Source organism: Pituophis catenifer, unplaced genomic scaffold (genome assembly GCF_029215685.1).
Source record: "Pituophis catenifer annectens isolate HBS135680 unplaced genomic scaffold, rPitCat1.0.hap2 SCAF_9, whole genome shotgun sequence".
Classification (NCBI taxonomy): domain Eukaryota; kingdom Metazoa; phylum Chordata; class Lepidosauria; order Squamata; family Colubridae; genus Pituophis; species Pituophis catenifer.
The window spans coordinates 23,653,257-23,669,742 of record NW_027256889.1 but is presented as its reverse complement, the minus strand read 5'-3'; the positions used below and the strand labels follow the sequence as shown (position 1 = coordinate 23,669,742).

The following is a 16,486-nucleotide window of genomic DNA, read 5'->3' as shown; positions in this document are numbered from 1 at the left end:
TATGATTATGAACCAAATGCATCTATTATATAATAATATAATAACTTTATTGTCATTGTACGTGTATACACAGTATACCCATACAACAAAATTCACTTAACACCCAAAGACCAGGTCCAACACACATAACAATCTCCAAACACACTCCCACCCGCTCCTAAACCACCCAAACATCCACACAACAGACCAAGTAATGCTGTCCAACAGCTCACGGATGGTGGCCCTTTAGTTCATTGTTGAGTGCAATTATAGCTCTGGGATAAAAACTATTCAGAAAAAAATCACATTGATGGAGCTATCAAGGATTCTAATTTCCATGCCCTCCCCAAACCAAATACTTTCTCTTCAAAATCTTGTAGTTTTTTTTAAAACTGTGAAGAGAATAGCCACAAAACTAGAAATAGTTGGGTAAGCTCTGATCAATCCAAGGAATGTCCAAAAAAAAAAAAAAAAAAGAAAAGAAAAAGAAATTTCAAAATGAAATTTATTTAAAGAAAGCCATTTCTATAAATGGGGGAAAGTAACTTATAGAGATGTAGATGCTTTTATTTTGCTTCTCGCTGGTAATACTAATTCAATCCTACATCTATGTTCCTAAGAGTAAGCCTCGCTGGACAGATACCTGAGTAATGCATAGAGGATTACATTTTAATAGTTGGGCATTAAAAAGTAAATAGTCAAAGCACTACAAGTGCTTTACAAATTGAATAAAAAAATTAACATCATGTCTTGGGTCTGAATTGTAAGGCTATTTTCTAACAATTCTCTATGAGGTCATTGCCAGGATAACATCTTAGAAAAAAAAAGACAATTCATTAAATTTTTCTACTTAGGTCAGATATAAGGCACATTAACAGAATAACTCAAAAGCTACTTTGGTTGCATTAGTTAGAGCTGAGATGTCACTGTTTCTTGAAAGAAACAATGACTCTGAGGAGGCCTGTTTACAAACTGGAGCTCCTACATGCTTCCTAAGATAAGGCAAAAGTATCTAGGAGAGGAACATACTATATTTTTCGGAGTATAAGACACACTTCTTCCCCCCTAAAAGAGGCTGAAAATTTGGATGAGTCTAATACTCTGAATGTAGCTTTTTTTTCAGCCCTAACGAGGTGCTAGTGAGTGAAGCGATCTTCTGCGCTTCACCTGCTTTTCTCATTGCTTCTCTCTCCGACAATCAGCTGTCCTTTAGAAGCTGTTGCCTGCTTTTCTCATTGCTGCTCCCTCAGACGATCAGCTGTGCTTTAGAAGCTTTTTTTCAGCCCTAACAAGATGCTAGTGAGTGAAGCGATCTTCCGCGCTTTGCCTGCTTTTCTCATTGCTTCTCTCTCTGACAATCAGCTGTCTTTAGAAGCTGCTTTTTATCCCCAATCAGGGGATAAAAAGCGCGCATGCGCACTAAAAACCAGTAAACTAATATGCTGAAGCTGATCAGACTAAGGACGCTAGCCAGATGAATACCTGATAGGCAGAATTTCCCCCCCCCCTATTTTCCTCCCCCAAAATTAAGGTGTGTCTTATACTCCAGTTTGTCTTATACTCCGAAAAATACAGCACTTCTGAAGCTGTTACAGGTAAGCACCTTGCCTGAAGTATCCTATTCTTGCTATATCTGCATACAGATCTTCCGACCTAATCAAAATTATGTGAATTTAAGAATTTATGTGCAGGTAATACGGACATGCATACAAAAAAGAGGCACATGCAGAAATCTAATACTTTCTTCTCCTAAAATTCCATGGCTGTGCTCATCCAGGTAAGACTTAGATGCATAAGGATACAAGAGTAGACTTTAGAGATTTAGGATAGTATGCAATATTAAAGATTTCTTATGGAATATGTTATATCAATATTTTACTTTCAGGAGATTATTTTCCATCTTTCTTTTTTGTTAAATTATTTCCCAAAAAGAAAAGTTCTACTTTTCTTTTAAAGGAACTCTTTTTCCTGAACACTTTTCCTAGGGATGCTCAGTATTCTCCATACTCAAACCAGTAGTGATTCAGCTCACAAGACCTCAGAATAAGCTTCTCACATGAAGTCAGATGTCTTGCTGTGAGACTAACCTGCAGAATGCCCTGAACCTTAAGATCCTATCAAGCGTCTGTTTGGGGTAGCATGTTATTGATCTTTTACCTTTATACCTTGGGGTAGAAATTTGACACTATTTCTTCTTCTTGCAAAATAAAGTGAAATCTGCTTAACAAGAAGCCTTGAATGCAGAGGTTTAGGTCTGGTTACAAAACAAGTGTAAGTGTTCAACTGTTTTAGAATGCCCCTACATTGTACAAAATGGCTGCAACTTTTTTTTTTTTTTTTGAAGACCTAATCCAGTGATGGTTAACCTTTTTGGTGCCAAGTGCCCAAAGTGCATGTGCGCATGCACGCAAATGCATATGTGTGTGCCCAAACATCAAAAATGCAATGTGAGCACCCCGTGCATGTGCCCTATCCCGCGCATGCACGTGCGTTCCCCACACATTCGTGCATGGCCCCGCCCATGCGTCCTGCTGCTCCACGCCCCATTTTGGCTTCCAGGTTGGTGCAAGAGGTTTTCCAGGCCAAAAACAGGGTGCAAGAGGTCTTCATGCAGTGCCCCCATGCCCTATTTTGGCTTCCAGGTTGGTGCAGGCCTTCCAGGTCCAAAATGGGGCACAGGGGGGCCTCATGTGGTGCCCCCAACCCCTGTTTTGGCTTCCAGGTTGGTGCAGGAGGCCTTCTAGGCTCCAAATAGACCCCAATCCCCAAAATGCAATGTGAATGCCCCCCACTCATGTGCCCTGACCCCAGCATGTGCAGCAGAGACCCGAAAACCAGCTGGCCACAGGAGGTGCGTGCACATACGCGGTAGAGCTGGGCTGGGGCGATGGCTGGCGTGCCCGCAGAGAGGGCTCTGTGTGCCACCTGTGGCACGATTGCCCTAGGTTCGCCATCATGGACCTAATCAAATGTTAACATAATAAATATTTTATGAGAGGCCTAGACTGTAGAGATGGCAGACTTTGTCTAAGACAATTTGACTAAAATAGAAAAAAAGAGATTTTAAAAGACAAAAGACTGAATAGGAACAGAAAACTGTTTTGTATTCTGTCAGATCAAAAGATTAACTAGCCAGAACTATATGGAGTAGTTTTCCCTATTAAGTGTGATGAGCTGCAAGAACAACCTTCTCACAGGAGGAAGAATCCAAGACCAGACAATGGTCAGACAAGAGACATCACAGTTCACAGAACAAAGGAGCATGAGAAGCACTTCAGAAGAGACCTTCCCTAGTTTTCTAGGGAAAGAAATGCTTTCAGATTTGCACAATATAATCTTTTTGGTAAACTGCCCTATGAATTTAATGAATTAAACAATGAAATAATTAAACAAACAAATAAATAAAATCTTGTTACTGCAGCCTTACAATAAAAGTAGTATTAATACTTTTATTGGTTTTGTTTTTCTGTCTGGTTTATCTCAAAAGGGGGATAACAATCTTGCACTGGCTCCCGGTGGTCTTCCGGGTGCGCTTCAAGGTTTTGGTTACCACCTTTAGAGCGCTCCATGGCTTAGGACCAGGGTATCTACAAGACCGCCTTCTGCCACCAGTAGCCTCTCACCAACTAGTACGCTCCCCTAGAGAAGGGCTCCTCAGGGTGCCGTCAGCCAAACAATGTCAACTGGCAGCCCCCAGGGGGAGACCCTTCTCAGTGGGGGCACCCGCCATCTGGAACAAGCTCCCCCCAGAGATACGGAGGATCCCGGACCTGCGCGCTTTCCGCCGTGCCATCAAAACATTTCTTTTCCAGCAGGCCGGCCTGGCCTAACCTCTCTTTTAAACTTTTTTTAAAAAAATTAAAATTTCTAAATTTTAAATTTATCTTATGAATTTGGGGTGTTTTAAATTTCGTTCTCTGGGTCAATTATTTAATTGTATTTTAATAGTTTTTTAACATTTGTATTATATGTATTTTATTTGGCTGTTCACCGCCCTGAGTCCTTCGGGAGTAGGGCGGTATACAAAAATAATAATAAATAATAATAAGTCTGAAAACACTTTCCCTCTCCCCTGTCCTTACTTTCTAGAGCAGGGGTCAGCAACCCGCGGCTCTGGAGCCGCATGTGGCTCTTTCATCCCTCTGCTGTGGCTCCCTGTCACCAGTTGGCTCCAGAATTGATAGGACTTTCAGTTAGGATAAGTAGAGGAAAAAGGACACCACACTAGGAGGAGACTCTATGGTGGGGGAACTGGACTTCCAGTCGGCAGAGGAAAAAGGATGCCACGCTAGGAGGAGACACTATGATGGGGGAAACTGCTGGTTGGCTCCAGAATTGAACAGGGGGCTTCCGGTTAGGACCTTTGTGGCTCTTTGAGTGTTTAAGGTTGGAGACCCCTGTTCTAGAGGATTAGGGAAGGTCCCTTCTGTGATGGAATGCAGCAAGGAGTGGATAGCTAGGAGAGACCGGGTGCATTCCAGAGAAGTAAGAGATAATGTAGCCTAGTTCATTTGCGAGAGAAAAAGAGTGAAGACAGATACTTCTTAATAGTTCACAGAGTTTATGTTGGATGAGCACAGTGGAATCTTCAATCTGGCATGAGTTTGCCTTTAGATGGTAAACAACAACAAACTTAGTTTGGAAGATTCACCACATGTCTTTCATGGTTTTGGGCTGGACAGAAGATATAACACACTACAAATCCCATCATCTTCCAAATGACTGGGGTTGTACTTCTTGAGGAATGATGAATATATGGGCTATCAATTCTCATAGTTCCTTAATTTGGCTTTCTGCCCTGGAGAGAGAGCTGCATTCAACAGCCTAAATGTCCCTTCCAATTATATGATTCACTCTATGTGGAGAACTTTCAACTGGAGAAGACTGACAAAAAGCAAGGACTGAATATGTGGAAATAAAATCCAGGAAATATACATAATAAACCATCAAAGATCCATGTTGGACAACTGATGTGAGACTACCTGTCCCCATATTCACTGTCATCCTAAAACAATAGCTATGGAGATTAAGAGTTGTCAGATTCATCTTCTGCCAGTAAAAGGATTGCATAATGTTTTCTGAAAAACTTAAACATGGGTTTATGGACTGCATAAGGGAGAATCAAGAGCATACTTATGGGGCACTCCCTAAATAGCAATGCATTTACTTCCAATGATGCATGGTGACTGGATCTGACTTTCTCATATATACCGTATTTTTCGGATTATAAGACACACTGGAGTATAAGACACACCTTAGTTTTTGTGGAGGAAAATAAGAAAAAAGCTGATTGGTGGGTAGATCGGCTTCCTAGAATACCCCCAATCAGCTGTTCCCAGAGGTGAATTTTAGCAACAGGTTCCTTGGTTGTGAGCTCTGTGCCTTGCTTTTTTTTTTTTTTTTTGCTTTTTTTTCTGCCTCTGAAAGCCTCCAGAACAGCTTCAGAAAAAAAGCCTCTGAAACTCTGTTTGGGAGCCTCTTTTCTGCAGCTTCATTTCTGATGCTTTTTTCAGCCTCTGAAATCTCTGTTTGAGAAGCTGGGCGGGACTACATTCAGAGTATAAGACGCACCCAGATTTTTATCCTCTTTTTTGGGAAAAAAAGGTATGTCTTATACTCCAAAAAATACGGTAAATGTCCAAGTGAGGTCCTTATAAACTCAGAATTGGTCCTGGCATGTAGAGGCATCATAGATCACATCAAACAGACTCTCTCCAATGTTTAATTATAGCTTAAAAAATCATTTCTGCAGAGCAGGCCCAGAAGGTAAATTCTATTATTTTCATGAAAGTGCATATGAATGCATTAGAGTATATGGATTGAAGTCCATTTGTACATTCCCAGTGGACAGCTCTCTGACATGTTTTGTTGCTAGTATTGAAAAAGATTTCGTCTATTACTTGAATACACTATGGAAGTAGAAGACATGCAAACAAAGAACAAGTGTTCTAACGAACAATTTCATCCTAAAGTCTTAAAACTCATATTCCCATGTGCTACTGAAGGGACTGTTCTAATCCAACAACCAACTTTTCAATCCTTTCCAACTGTGTGGCTCATTGACCAACATTCATGGCAGAAGCCTTTCACTGGTTACTTGGAATACAAATTATGGTCTAATTTTTAAATAAAATCTTCCCTGAGCAAGCTGCTCTTGAAGAAAAAAATGCTTGATTTCTCAATGGTCTTCCTCAAGATAAAACAAAAAATGACATTCAACATGATCAAGAACCTTCGTACCACAGAGGAATGGCATTTCAAGCATAGTCATTCCTAAATATACAGTGCCCATATTTGTGAGATCATAAACTTTCTCTTTCACTTATTGCTTGTTTAAAACTAGAGATCCTTCTTTTAACAGATTAACAGAGTTGGAAGGGACCGTATAGGTCATCTAGTCCAACTCCCCCCCCCAAGCAGGAGACCCTATACCATTTCTGACCAATGGAAGTCCAATCTTTTCTTGAAAATCTCAAGTGATGAAGCTCCCACAACTTCCGAAGGCAACTTCTGTTCCATGGGTTGATTGTTCTCACTGTCAGAAAGTTCCTCCTCATTTCTAGGTTGAATCTCTCCTTGGTCAGTTTCCATCCATTATTCCTTGTCTGGCCTTCGGGGGCTTTGGAAAACAGCTTGACCCCCTCCTCTCTGTGGCAGCCCCTCAAATATTGGAAGACTGCTATCCTGTCTCCCCTGGTCCTTCTCTTCACTAGACTAGCCATGCCCAATTCCTGTAAACGTTCTTCATATGTTTTAGTCTCCAGCCCCCTAATCATCCTGGTTGCTCTCCTCTGCACTTTTTCTAGAGTCTCAACATCTTTTTTATAGTGTGGTGACCAAAACTGGATGCAGTACTCTAGGTGTGGTCTTACTAGGGCTTTATAGAGTGGTATTAGGACCTCACTTGATCTTGATTGTATCCCTCTGTTAATGCAATTTAGGATTGTGTTGGCTTTTTTTAGCTGCCGCTGCACACTCCTCGCTCATATTTAGCTGGTTGTCCACTAAGACTCCAAGATCCCTCTCACAGTCACTGCTATTAAGCATGGTTTCTCCCAGTTTGTATGTGTGCTTTTGGTTTTTCTTACCTAAGTGTAAGACTTTACTTTTCTCTACATTGAATTTCATTTTGTTAGATAGGGCCCAGTGTTTAACTCTGTCAAGATCCTTCTGGATCTTGAGCCTATCTTCTAGAGTTTTAGCTATTCCTGCCAGCTTAGTATCATCTGCAAATTTGGTGAGTTCCCCTTCTATTCCCTCATCTAAGTCGTTTATGAAGATATTGTATAAAAGAAAATTCTGCCAACAGAACCCCTTCCTAGCCATAGTCTGTTTAAGCCCAATAGTGTTGATCATAGCCTTATAAGAATGTATGTAGATAAAAGCTCATTGAAATTTCCTGATCATGTACTTAATAGTAGAGCTTAGAAAAATAGATTGAGGATTACATATGTATTTATATATGTAGACCATACAATAATTTGGAGAAAGTTTGGAGATCTGGGGAATGCTGATTTGCATCCAGCTCTGCTTCCTTGAAAGCTAAACAATAAGGGCTCAGAATTGCATGGAGACCACATATATTTTAGAGGAGAAATTTAGATGTAAATGTAAATTTACATTTCTTTAGATGAATAAACAGGGTTAAATTATTAGAACCAACTTATATCAAACCTATTGTAAGTATCATAGTTTACGACTCACCAAGCCACTAAATAGTGGATGATCTCTAGATAAAAGAATCACTATTAGATGAGTTTTATTTCCTATAATGATCCTCTACTACTAAAGGTGATAATTGAACTCAATTTCCTGCCTCATTAGTAATTTTTGGTGCCATTTATCTTACCTCGACACACAGGTCTCTGGTCACTCCAGGCAGCTATCATACCACTCAGCTTCTTACAGGTGATGCTTTTGGAGCCTTGCAAGTCATAACCTTCACCGCAGGTGAACTGGACACTGGATCCTAACCTGGAACACAGGAAGCCCATTACTGACCTGCACTCTAGCTTCAGGCACAGATTTTGGATGCTCTGTTTTGTTTCTTATTTGTTTTCTTTCATAGGGAACTCCTGGGTTATAGAATTCTTCATCCAGATATGATAACAGCAATGAAAATAAATGTTGGATTTCCAAATGCAAATTGATAAAGTCTTGGCCCATAACACACCAGATTTAACTATGGTTGAAAAGAAGGAAATGTGGGTAACCAATGCAGCGATATCAGGGGATATTTGAATAGAAGAACTGGAGAAAATTATAAAGTTTCGAAGATTTGAAAACCAAAGTTGAAAGACTACGGCATAAACCAGACACGGTGGTCCCAGCGGTTATCAACACATCAGATACCATACTGGAAAAAAAAATTTGGATGGCCCTTAGTAATTTCTACCCTGTTTCCCCCCAAATAAGACATCCACTAATAATAATAAGCCCAATCAGGCTTTTGAGCGCATGGCAATAAGGCCAAGCACTTATTTCAGGGTTCAAAAAAATATAAGACAGGGTCTTATTTTTGGGGAAACATGGTATGCATTGACAAAATTTCCATCTGTCAATTACAAAAGGCCACACTGCTTAGATCTGCACATATACTATGCTGATATATTGTGACAAACTAAATACTTGGGAAGAACTCAACGCAAATAAAGGTCAACACTAGATAAAGAACTGGCAGATAATAATAATAATAATTTATTAATCTTGTATATTATCTGAATGCCAAAAACTTTGGGTGGAGTTTATATTGATTCCCTTCTGCTGGTGGGTAAAATAATTTTATTAGAAATGAGAAAAGTGGTTGCTAGATCAGGTTTTAGGTAGTTCAATGTGAATTATTTTGCTGATGGTAGTTTTAATTGTGCTTTTAAAATTACATTACTTTTTTTTAGCTATCTTAAGTACCATTGACAACTGGAACAAAAATGCAATACATATATGTGGACATGCATATATACTGTACATACATTCAATCACTCTGGTAGGTATCTAGACATTTTTAGCATGTTACATCGCCATGGCATTACAGCGTTCAAGGTGTGTAACAACAGATATTTGATCAACAGTGTAGAATATTCCACAGATCCACTGCATTTTTCCCAACCTGTCCTAACTGAATTCTGAATTTCAAAATGTACCAAATGAGTAGATCTCATAAGACTTTTAGAATATGTTCTCCGTGGGCGCCCCTACCCTCTGGAACGAGTTACCCACCGAACTCCGGATGGCGCCTGATCTCCGTTCCTTCCGTCGAAGCCTGAAGACTTGGCTATTTCAACAAATGGGCTGATTCAGATTCTTGGTTTTTATTATTTATTATTACTTTATTTTAACTGGTTTTAATTCAGATTTTTATTGCATGTTTTTGCTTGTGTTCGCCGCCCCGAGTCCTTTGGGAGAAGGGTGGCATATAAATATGTGCAAATAAATAAAATAAAATAAATGTACAGGATGGAAGAGGCTTGGAAACATTGCTATTTAAAACTAACAAAACAGTTCTGATTTAAGAAATCTATATGGAGAAATTTACATACCATTACTGAATAAAGTCTCTTAGTCTTTTAACAGATCTGAAAATGAATAGGGTATCACTGCAGATGTCAAAGTGATGCTCTAGACCTGAGCATTTCAAACTTGGCAACTTTAAGATGTGTAAACTTTAGCTCAGTGGTGAAATTCAATTTTTTTTTACTACTGGTTCTGTGGGCGTGGCTTGGTGGGCATGGTGTGGCTTGGTGGCCGTGGCAGGGGCAGGATATTGCAAAATCTCCATTCCCACCCCACTCTGGGGCCAGCCAGAGATGCTATTTGCCAGTTCTCTGAACTACTCAAAATTTCCGCTACCGGTTCTGCAGAACTTGTCAGAACCTGCTAGATTTCACCCCTGTTTTAGCTCCTAGAATTCCTCAGTCAGCATGTTCATGCATCTTAAAGTTGCAAAGTTTGAAAAATACTGCTCTAGACAATGCATACACTGAGATAAATTTCCTTACAAAACATGCAATTTAGGCTCCAATTGTAAAATTGCAGTGCAAGGACTATGAAGAAACAAGTTGCTTATCCTATATTGACAAATTGCATTTTTCTGGATATTCAGACTTCATCCAATTATGTGAATAATGATCCATTTAAGCATCTTCTATGATGAATCATATTCTGAGATACATTCACTGTTGTCCCACAATGTTTTAGAATACAGTGGAAATGTCACTGCAATATTTATCAGGCTCATAAAGATAAATTTTTGAGGCTTCAAAGACTCATTTTTATACTGAACTCACATATTGGCATTACTAAATCTGCAGGAAACATTAGTTTAATATCTGTAGGCATGATGGTTCAGCTCACTAAATCTTTTTCTTTTCTAGTTTATTGGAGATTTTACAGGAGGATGGAAATGGGAGAGACTCCTGACATGTTTTGGAAGCTGCCATTACATAAAATCAAATTATTCTAGGGACTATTTTCTCTTTCTTGTCCCATTCCATCTCACACTGGGCAAGATTATTCCTTTAGTTCCAGCCCTTATTTCATGGAGAGTGGGAAAAACATGACTATATGCTTCTGGCAAAAAAAAAAAATGTTATCTACAGAGACATAAAATTAAATATTGATCTGCACTCTGACTCACCCACCCCCATCCCTGCTTGCTGACATGCCTAACACAAAGAGACTGATCTGCTTCTTACGCACAAAAGCAGGAGGTGACAAAGTGTTGGTGAAGTCAGCTGGCATGGCTGGAGGGAAACACATCCAGGAGTGATTCACACATACACGATGGTTATGGCTTCTCAGCAGTAATGTGTGACCCTATTCCACCAAAGGCACGGCATTAGAAGTGATACATATGCTCTGACTGGATCTGCAGTTGTTCAGTTCCCAGGAGCAAAGTAGACATGTTACGAGGCTGTCATCAACTGATCAACATGAATATGTCAACTATCCATATGGTTGGATATGGATATGAAAGCATCGTAAAATGCTTTCCCCATAAGAGTGGGGAATAAAGCTTTAATCTCAAAAACTTGTGATACCCTAAAGATTTATCTATTTATTTATTTATTTATTTATTTGATTTGTATACCGCCCTACTCCCGAAGGACTCAGGGCGGTGAACAGCCAAGCAATAAGATACATAAATACAAAAATTTAAAAAACCAGTTAAAATCGAATTAAATCATTTTTTGGCCCAGACAAATTAAAACACCCCAATAATTTAAGAACAGATTTAAAATTTATATATTAAAAGAGGGAGGAGATTAGGCCAAGCCTGCTTGATGGAATAAAAGAGTCTTCACAGCGCGGCGGAAGGTGCGCAGATCCGGGATCCTCCGTATCTCTGGGGGGAGCTCATTCCAGACGGTAGGTGCCCCCACAGAGAAGGCTCTCCCCCTAGGGGTCGCCAGCCAGCATTGTTTGGCTGACGGCACCCGGAGGAGTCCCTCTCTATGAGAGCGTACTGGCCGGTGGGAGGCTATTGGTGGTAGTAGGCGGTCCCGTAAATAACCAGGTCCTAAGCCATGGAGCGCTTTAAAGGTGGTAACCAAAACCTTGAAGCGCACCCGGAAGACCACCGGGAGCCAGTACAGCTCGCGCAGGAGAGGTGTCACATGGGAGCGCCATGACGCTCCCATTACCACCCGCGCGGCCGCACTCTGCGCCAGTTGGAGCCTCCGGGTGCTCCTCAAGGGGAGCCCCATGTAGAGAGCATTACAATAGTCCAGGCGGGAGGTGACGAGGGCATGAGTGACCGTGCGTAACGAGTCCCGATCCAGAAAGGGACGCAACTGGCGAATCAGGCGAACCTGATAGAAAATCCTCCCGGTCACGGCCGTCAAGTGCTCTTCTAAAGACAGCCGTGAATCCAGGAGGACGCCCAAGTTGCGAGCCCTCTCCGTGGGGGCCAGTGATTCGCCCCCAATAGTCAGAGATGGCGTCAACTGACTATATCGGGACGTCGGAAACCACAGCCACTCGGTCTTGGATGGGTTGAGCCTGAGCCTGTTCCTCCCCATCCAGATCCGTACGGCCTCCAGGCACCGGGACATCACTTCAAGGGCATCGTTGGGGTGATCCGGGGTGGAGATGTACAGCTGGGTATCGTCAGCGTACTGATGGTACTCCACCCCGAAACCACGGATGATCTCGCCCAGCGGCTTCACATAAATGTTGAACAGGAGAGGCGAGAGGACCGACCCTTGCGGCACCCCACATATGAGGGGCCTCGGGGTCGACCTCTGTCCCCCTGTCAACACAGACTGCAACCGGTCAGAGAGAAAGGAGGAGAACCACCGCAACACAGTGCCTCCCACTCCTAACTCTTCCAACCGGTGCAGCATGATACCATGGTCGATGGTATCAAAAGCCGCTGAGAGATCTAACAGGACCAGGACAGAGGAGCACCCCCTGTCCCGAGCCCTCCAGAGATCATCAACCAACGCGACCAATGCCGTTTCCGTGCTGTACCCGGGCCTGAAGCCCGACTGGAACGGATCCAGATACGTTGTTTCATCCAGGTGCTGGGGGAACTGTTTCGCGACCACACTCTCAACAACCTTCGCCACAAAACGAAGGTTGGAGACCGGACGATAATTTACCAACATTGCCGGGTCCAGGGATGGCTTCTTGAGGAGAGGCCTCACCACCGCCTCTTTCAAGGTGGCAGGAAAGACACCCTCACCCAACGAAGCATTTATAATCCCCTGGAACCAGCCTCGTGTCACCTCCCGAGAAGCCAGCACTAACCAGGAGGGACACGGGTCCAATAAACAAGTGGTCGTGTTCAGTCTACCCAGAATCCTGTCCACATCCTCAGGGGTCACAGGATCAAACTCATCCCAGATAACATTCTCAAGACCTGCCCCTGTCCCTCCTCCTGAGACTACCCAGTCAGAGTCCAGATCTTCCCGAATCTGAGTGATTTTGTCATACAGATATTGAACAAAATCCTCGGCTCTACCCTCCAAGGGGTCCTCCCGCGCTTCCTGATGGAGCAGGGAGCGGGTCACCCTGAACAGGGCGGCCGGGCGATTATCTGATGACGCAATAAGAGCAGCAAAATAGCTACATTTCGCTGCTTTTATCGCCACTAGGTAAGTCCTAATATGAGATCTTACCAGTGTCCGGTCCGATTCAGAACGGCTGGCCCTCCAACTACTCTCTAGGCGTCTTTTCCGGCGCTTCAACTCCCTCAGCTCCTCGGTAAACCAAGGAGCTAAATGAGATCGGCGCCGGGTCAGAGGCCGCAAAGGCACGACCCGGTCCAGAGCTCCAGCGGCCGCCCTATCCCAGGCGGCCACTAGGTCTCCAGTCGGGGCGTGTGCCAGAGCCTCAGGGAATGGCCCAAGCTCCATCTGGAACCTGTCAGGCTCCATCAGGCGCCTGGGGCGGAACCATCTTACCGGCTCCGCCTCCCTGCGGCGGGGTGTAGCGGTTCGAAGGTCGAGACGAAGGAGAGAGTGATCCGACCATGACAAGGGCTCGGTGACTATATCCCCTATCTCGAGATCACTCAACCACTGTCCAGAGACAAAAACCAAATCCAGCATGTTTCCCCCCGTGTGAGTAGGGCCATGAATTAACTGGGTCAGGTCCATAGCTGTCATGGAAGCCATGAACTCCCGAGCCACCTCAGACGCCTCGCCCGCGGACGGTAGGTTGAAATCCCCCATGACCATAAGCCTGGGGGTATCAACCGCCACCGCGGCGATGACGTTGAGTAGCTCGGGCAGGGCTGCTGCCACGTGGTAGGGAGCCAGGTACGTGATCAGCAAACCCATCTGAACCCCATGGCCCCATTTCACGAGGAGGGATTCACAGCCGGTCGTCTGAGGGACAGTGGCCTCCCTCGGTTTCAGACCTTCCTTAATGATAACCGCTACCCCCCCGCCCCTCCCCTGTGACCTTGGCTGATGGAAGGCAAGGAAACCTGGAGATTAACAGATTTATCAACACATAAGCATTTGGGGACCTTGGTTCACTTCCTCAAATCCAAAACATGGGTTTTGTGTAATTTGTGTGGCAATAAGTCGGCTGTCAGTTTTGGAAGACAATTTTCTTTTTTGCTTCTTAACTGCCACATATTTTAGCTGGGGAAGTTGGGAGGGGGTTGTTGTTGGAGCAGTAGAAAGTTAGTCATAACAACATTCCGTCTTCAAGGACTTTTGCCTGCGTCTGATGGAGACTGCCAGAAGATTGTATCCAGTGGAGTGTGAAGAGTTGATTGGACAATGTGGATGAACTTGTGGATGTGGGGCAGGGCTGTGACCTGTTAGCTGGGTGTGGAAAACCTGGAAGCTTTCAGATTCGAGTTTTCCCAGATGTGCCAATATGACATCTCTAATAAATTGGAACTTTGAGGAACCTCAGGCCTCAGAGCTTTATTTTATTGGGGGTGTTCCTTCGAATTCTGACATCGGCTAGTATTCACTGGCTGTATGTATATATGCATGCATGTATGTATGTATGTATTTATGTATACACACACATATACATATACACACAAAACTATCACAGCTACAAAGCTTTAAAGTAATCTACGTGATTATTGATTATGTGAGATATGTGGATTCAAATCCACTTTCAGTCCTTTGCCGAATGATCAACAAGACAAAGAAGTTTCTCAAAAGGTCCAGGTGATATGTAAAATATTTGTGCAAATACCACATTTACTAGCAACCTCCATTCAATAGAATGTCTTAGCCCCCAGTTGGCCCCTTTTCTTTTTCTTAAAAACATCCTAATTATTTTTGAAAGAGCAGAGAAAATTTTTACTGGCCAGAGATTATATACCTTTGCCCAGTACTGAAAGGATTACTAGATATGTAATAGGGAAGACTACTGGGGGGGGGGGGGGAGGCATCAACCAAATAAGCAAATGTGTATTAAATCTACGTAGGGTACCCATTACAATTTTCATATATCTCCCATCCTAAATTGTTGAGAGGCTGTGCCACTGATTTTTGGCAATCCTTTTGATTGAATTTGTTAACTTGCAGGAAGCTCCTGGGGATGCAAAGAGGAGAAATGAGGGATCTTGCACATCTTCCCTTTTTCTAGTGCAATGGTTTCAAAATGGGGTTGTGGAAAAGCATGACAAAACAAGCACCTTTCTTGTTGCACACAGAAGGTTCCAAAAGCCATAGATGAAGCTAAAATTCTATCCATCTGGCAAGCTGGGACCTTCCTTGGGAAGCACAGGTGATGCTAAGACATAATACAATGACTTTCCTGGCTGGACTGTTTTCTGAGAGCCTGTGGGAATATCTATCTATCTATCTATCTATCTATCTATCTATCCATCCATCCATCCATCTATCATCCGAGTTTATGTGTACATCTCCTCCCCCCCCTCTCTCTGTGTCTATGTATATTGGGGATGGGGGCTTCATCAGTGAGAAATTCAACCAAAATAAACAATATTCCACATAGTCAACAGTTGACTAACATGCCCAATGGACTTCCTTTCATGCAGAAATGAAAATCACATTTTAGTGCGCATAGTTAATCAGAATTAGAGCACTGTACACGAAATGCAACAACAGAACACAGAAATCCTGGATACGACATGTTTAGGTTTTAGGTTTTATTAAATTTCTATACTGCCCTTCTCCCGAGGAACTCTTCTACAAATTGTAGACACATTTGGAAAACAAATCAGTGTGAAAGATTCCTCAAGAGCTGCCAGATTATTACCATAATTAAAAGAAATGAAATAGAATGAAATAGAAATAATAACCAGTCTCCTATGACACCATTTTATAATTCAGTCAAGAGTAGGTAACTTGCTTGTGACTGAAGACTCGGTTTTGACTTTTCTGGCTTTCAACAGAAGTCATGACATCAATCATCTGGTGGAGCCAATTCTTTTAGGCCATTTGAATGCATAGAGAATTAAGGTAATGAAATGGGTGCAAGACATAAGATATCCATTTTGCCCCCTAAACCCACCCCCAGTGGTGAAAAATAGTCCTATTTGTGGTTCTGGATTTTTTTTAAAAAAGGGATTAAATTGGTATTTTATGACTCTACAAGTTTTAAGACAATTATTTTGCCCCTTAATCTTCTCAATATAATAAATAATAAATATTTTGACTCCTAACAATCCAGAGCACTCAAAAAAAAAAAAAAATCACAAATATTACATCCCAGAATCACATGGTAAATTAGCAGTAGATGGGGACATGCCACAGAGCTGATGGAAGGCCAAGACTGCTTTAACAAATCTGTGTTCTCATCTTCTGATGTTCTTGCAAGACGAATGGACTCTCATAGCTCACTGATCATATCATACCAAAGCTGATATAGACCTAACGATGTTACACCAGAAAATGTTCATATTGACACAGCAAGTGATGAATGTTAGAGTCCTATTTTAGTATGGATTCCTGCCAATGTGAACCCAGGTTTGAGCTATTATCTTAAACATGCCACCTTGGAAGTTAAATGCAGCCAAGATCAACCAATTTTGCTTTCCAATAAACAGAACTGAAATGGCTAAAATGGA

The 16,486-nt window shown here is 42.3% G+C and overlaps 1 protein-coding gene across 1 annotated transcript in view; it reads right to left on the bottom strand.

Annotated features, from left to right (window-relative positions):
- Positions 1 to 16,486, bottom strand: part of CSMD2 (CUB and Sushi multiple domains 2) — an 819,526-nt gene that overhangs the window by 353,750 nt on the left and 449,290 nt on the right. The window contains exon 9 of the mRNA XM_070950069.1: positions 7,829 to 7,953. Within this exon, the coding sequence (XP_070806170.1) occupies positions 7,829 to 7,953 (125 nt within the window). The remainder of the gene's footprint in view (positions 1 to 7,828; positions 7,954 to 16,486) is intronic.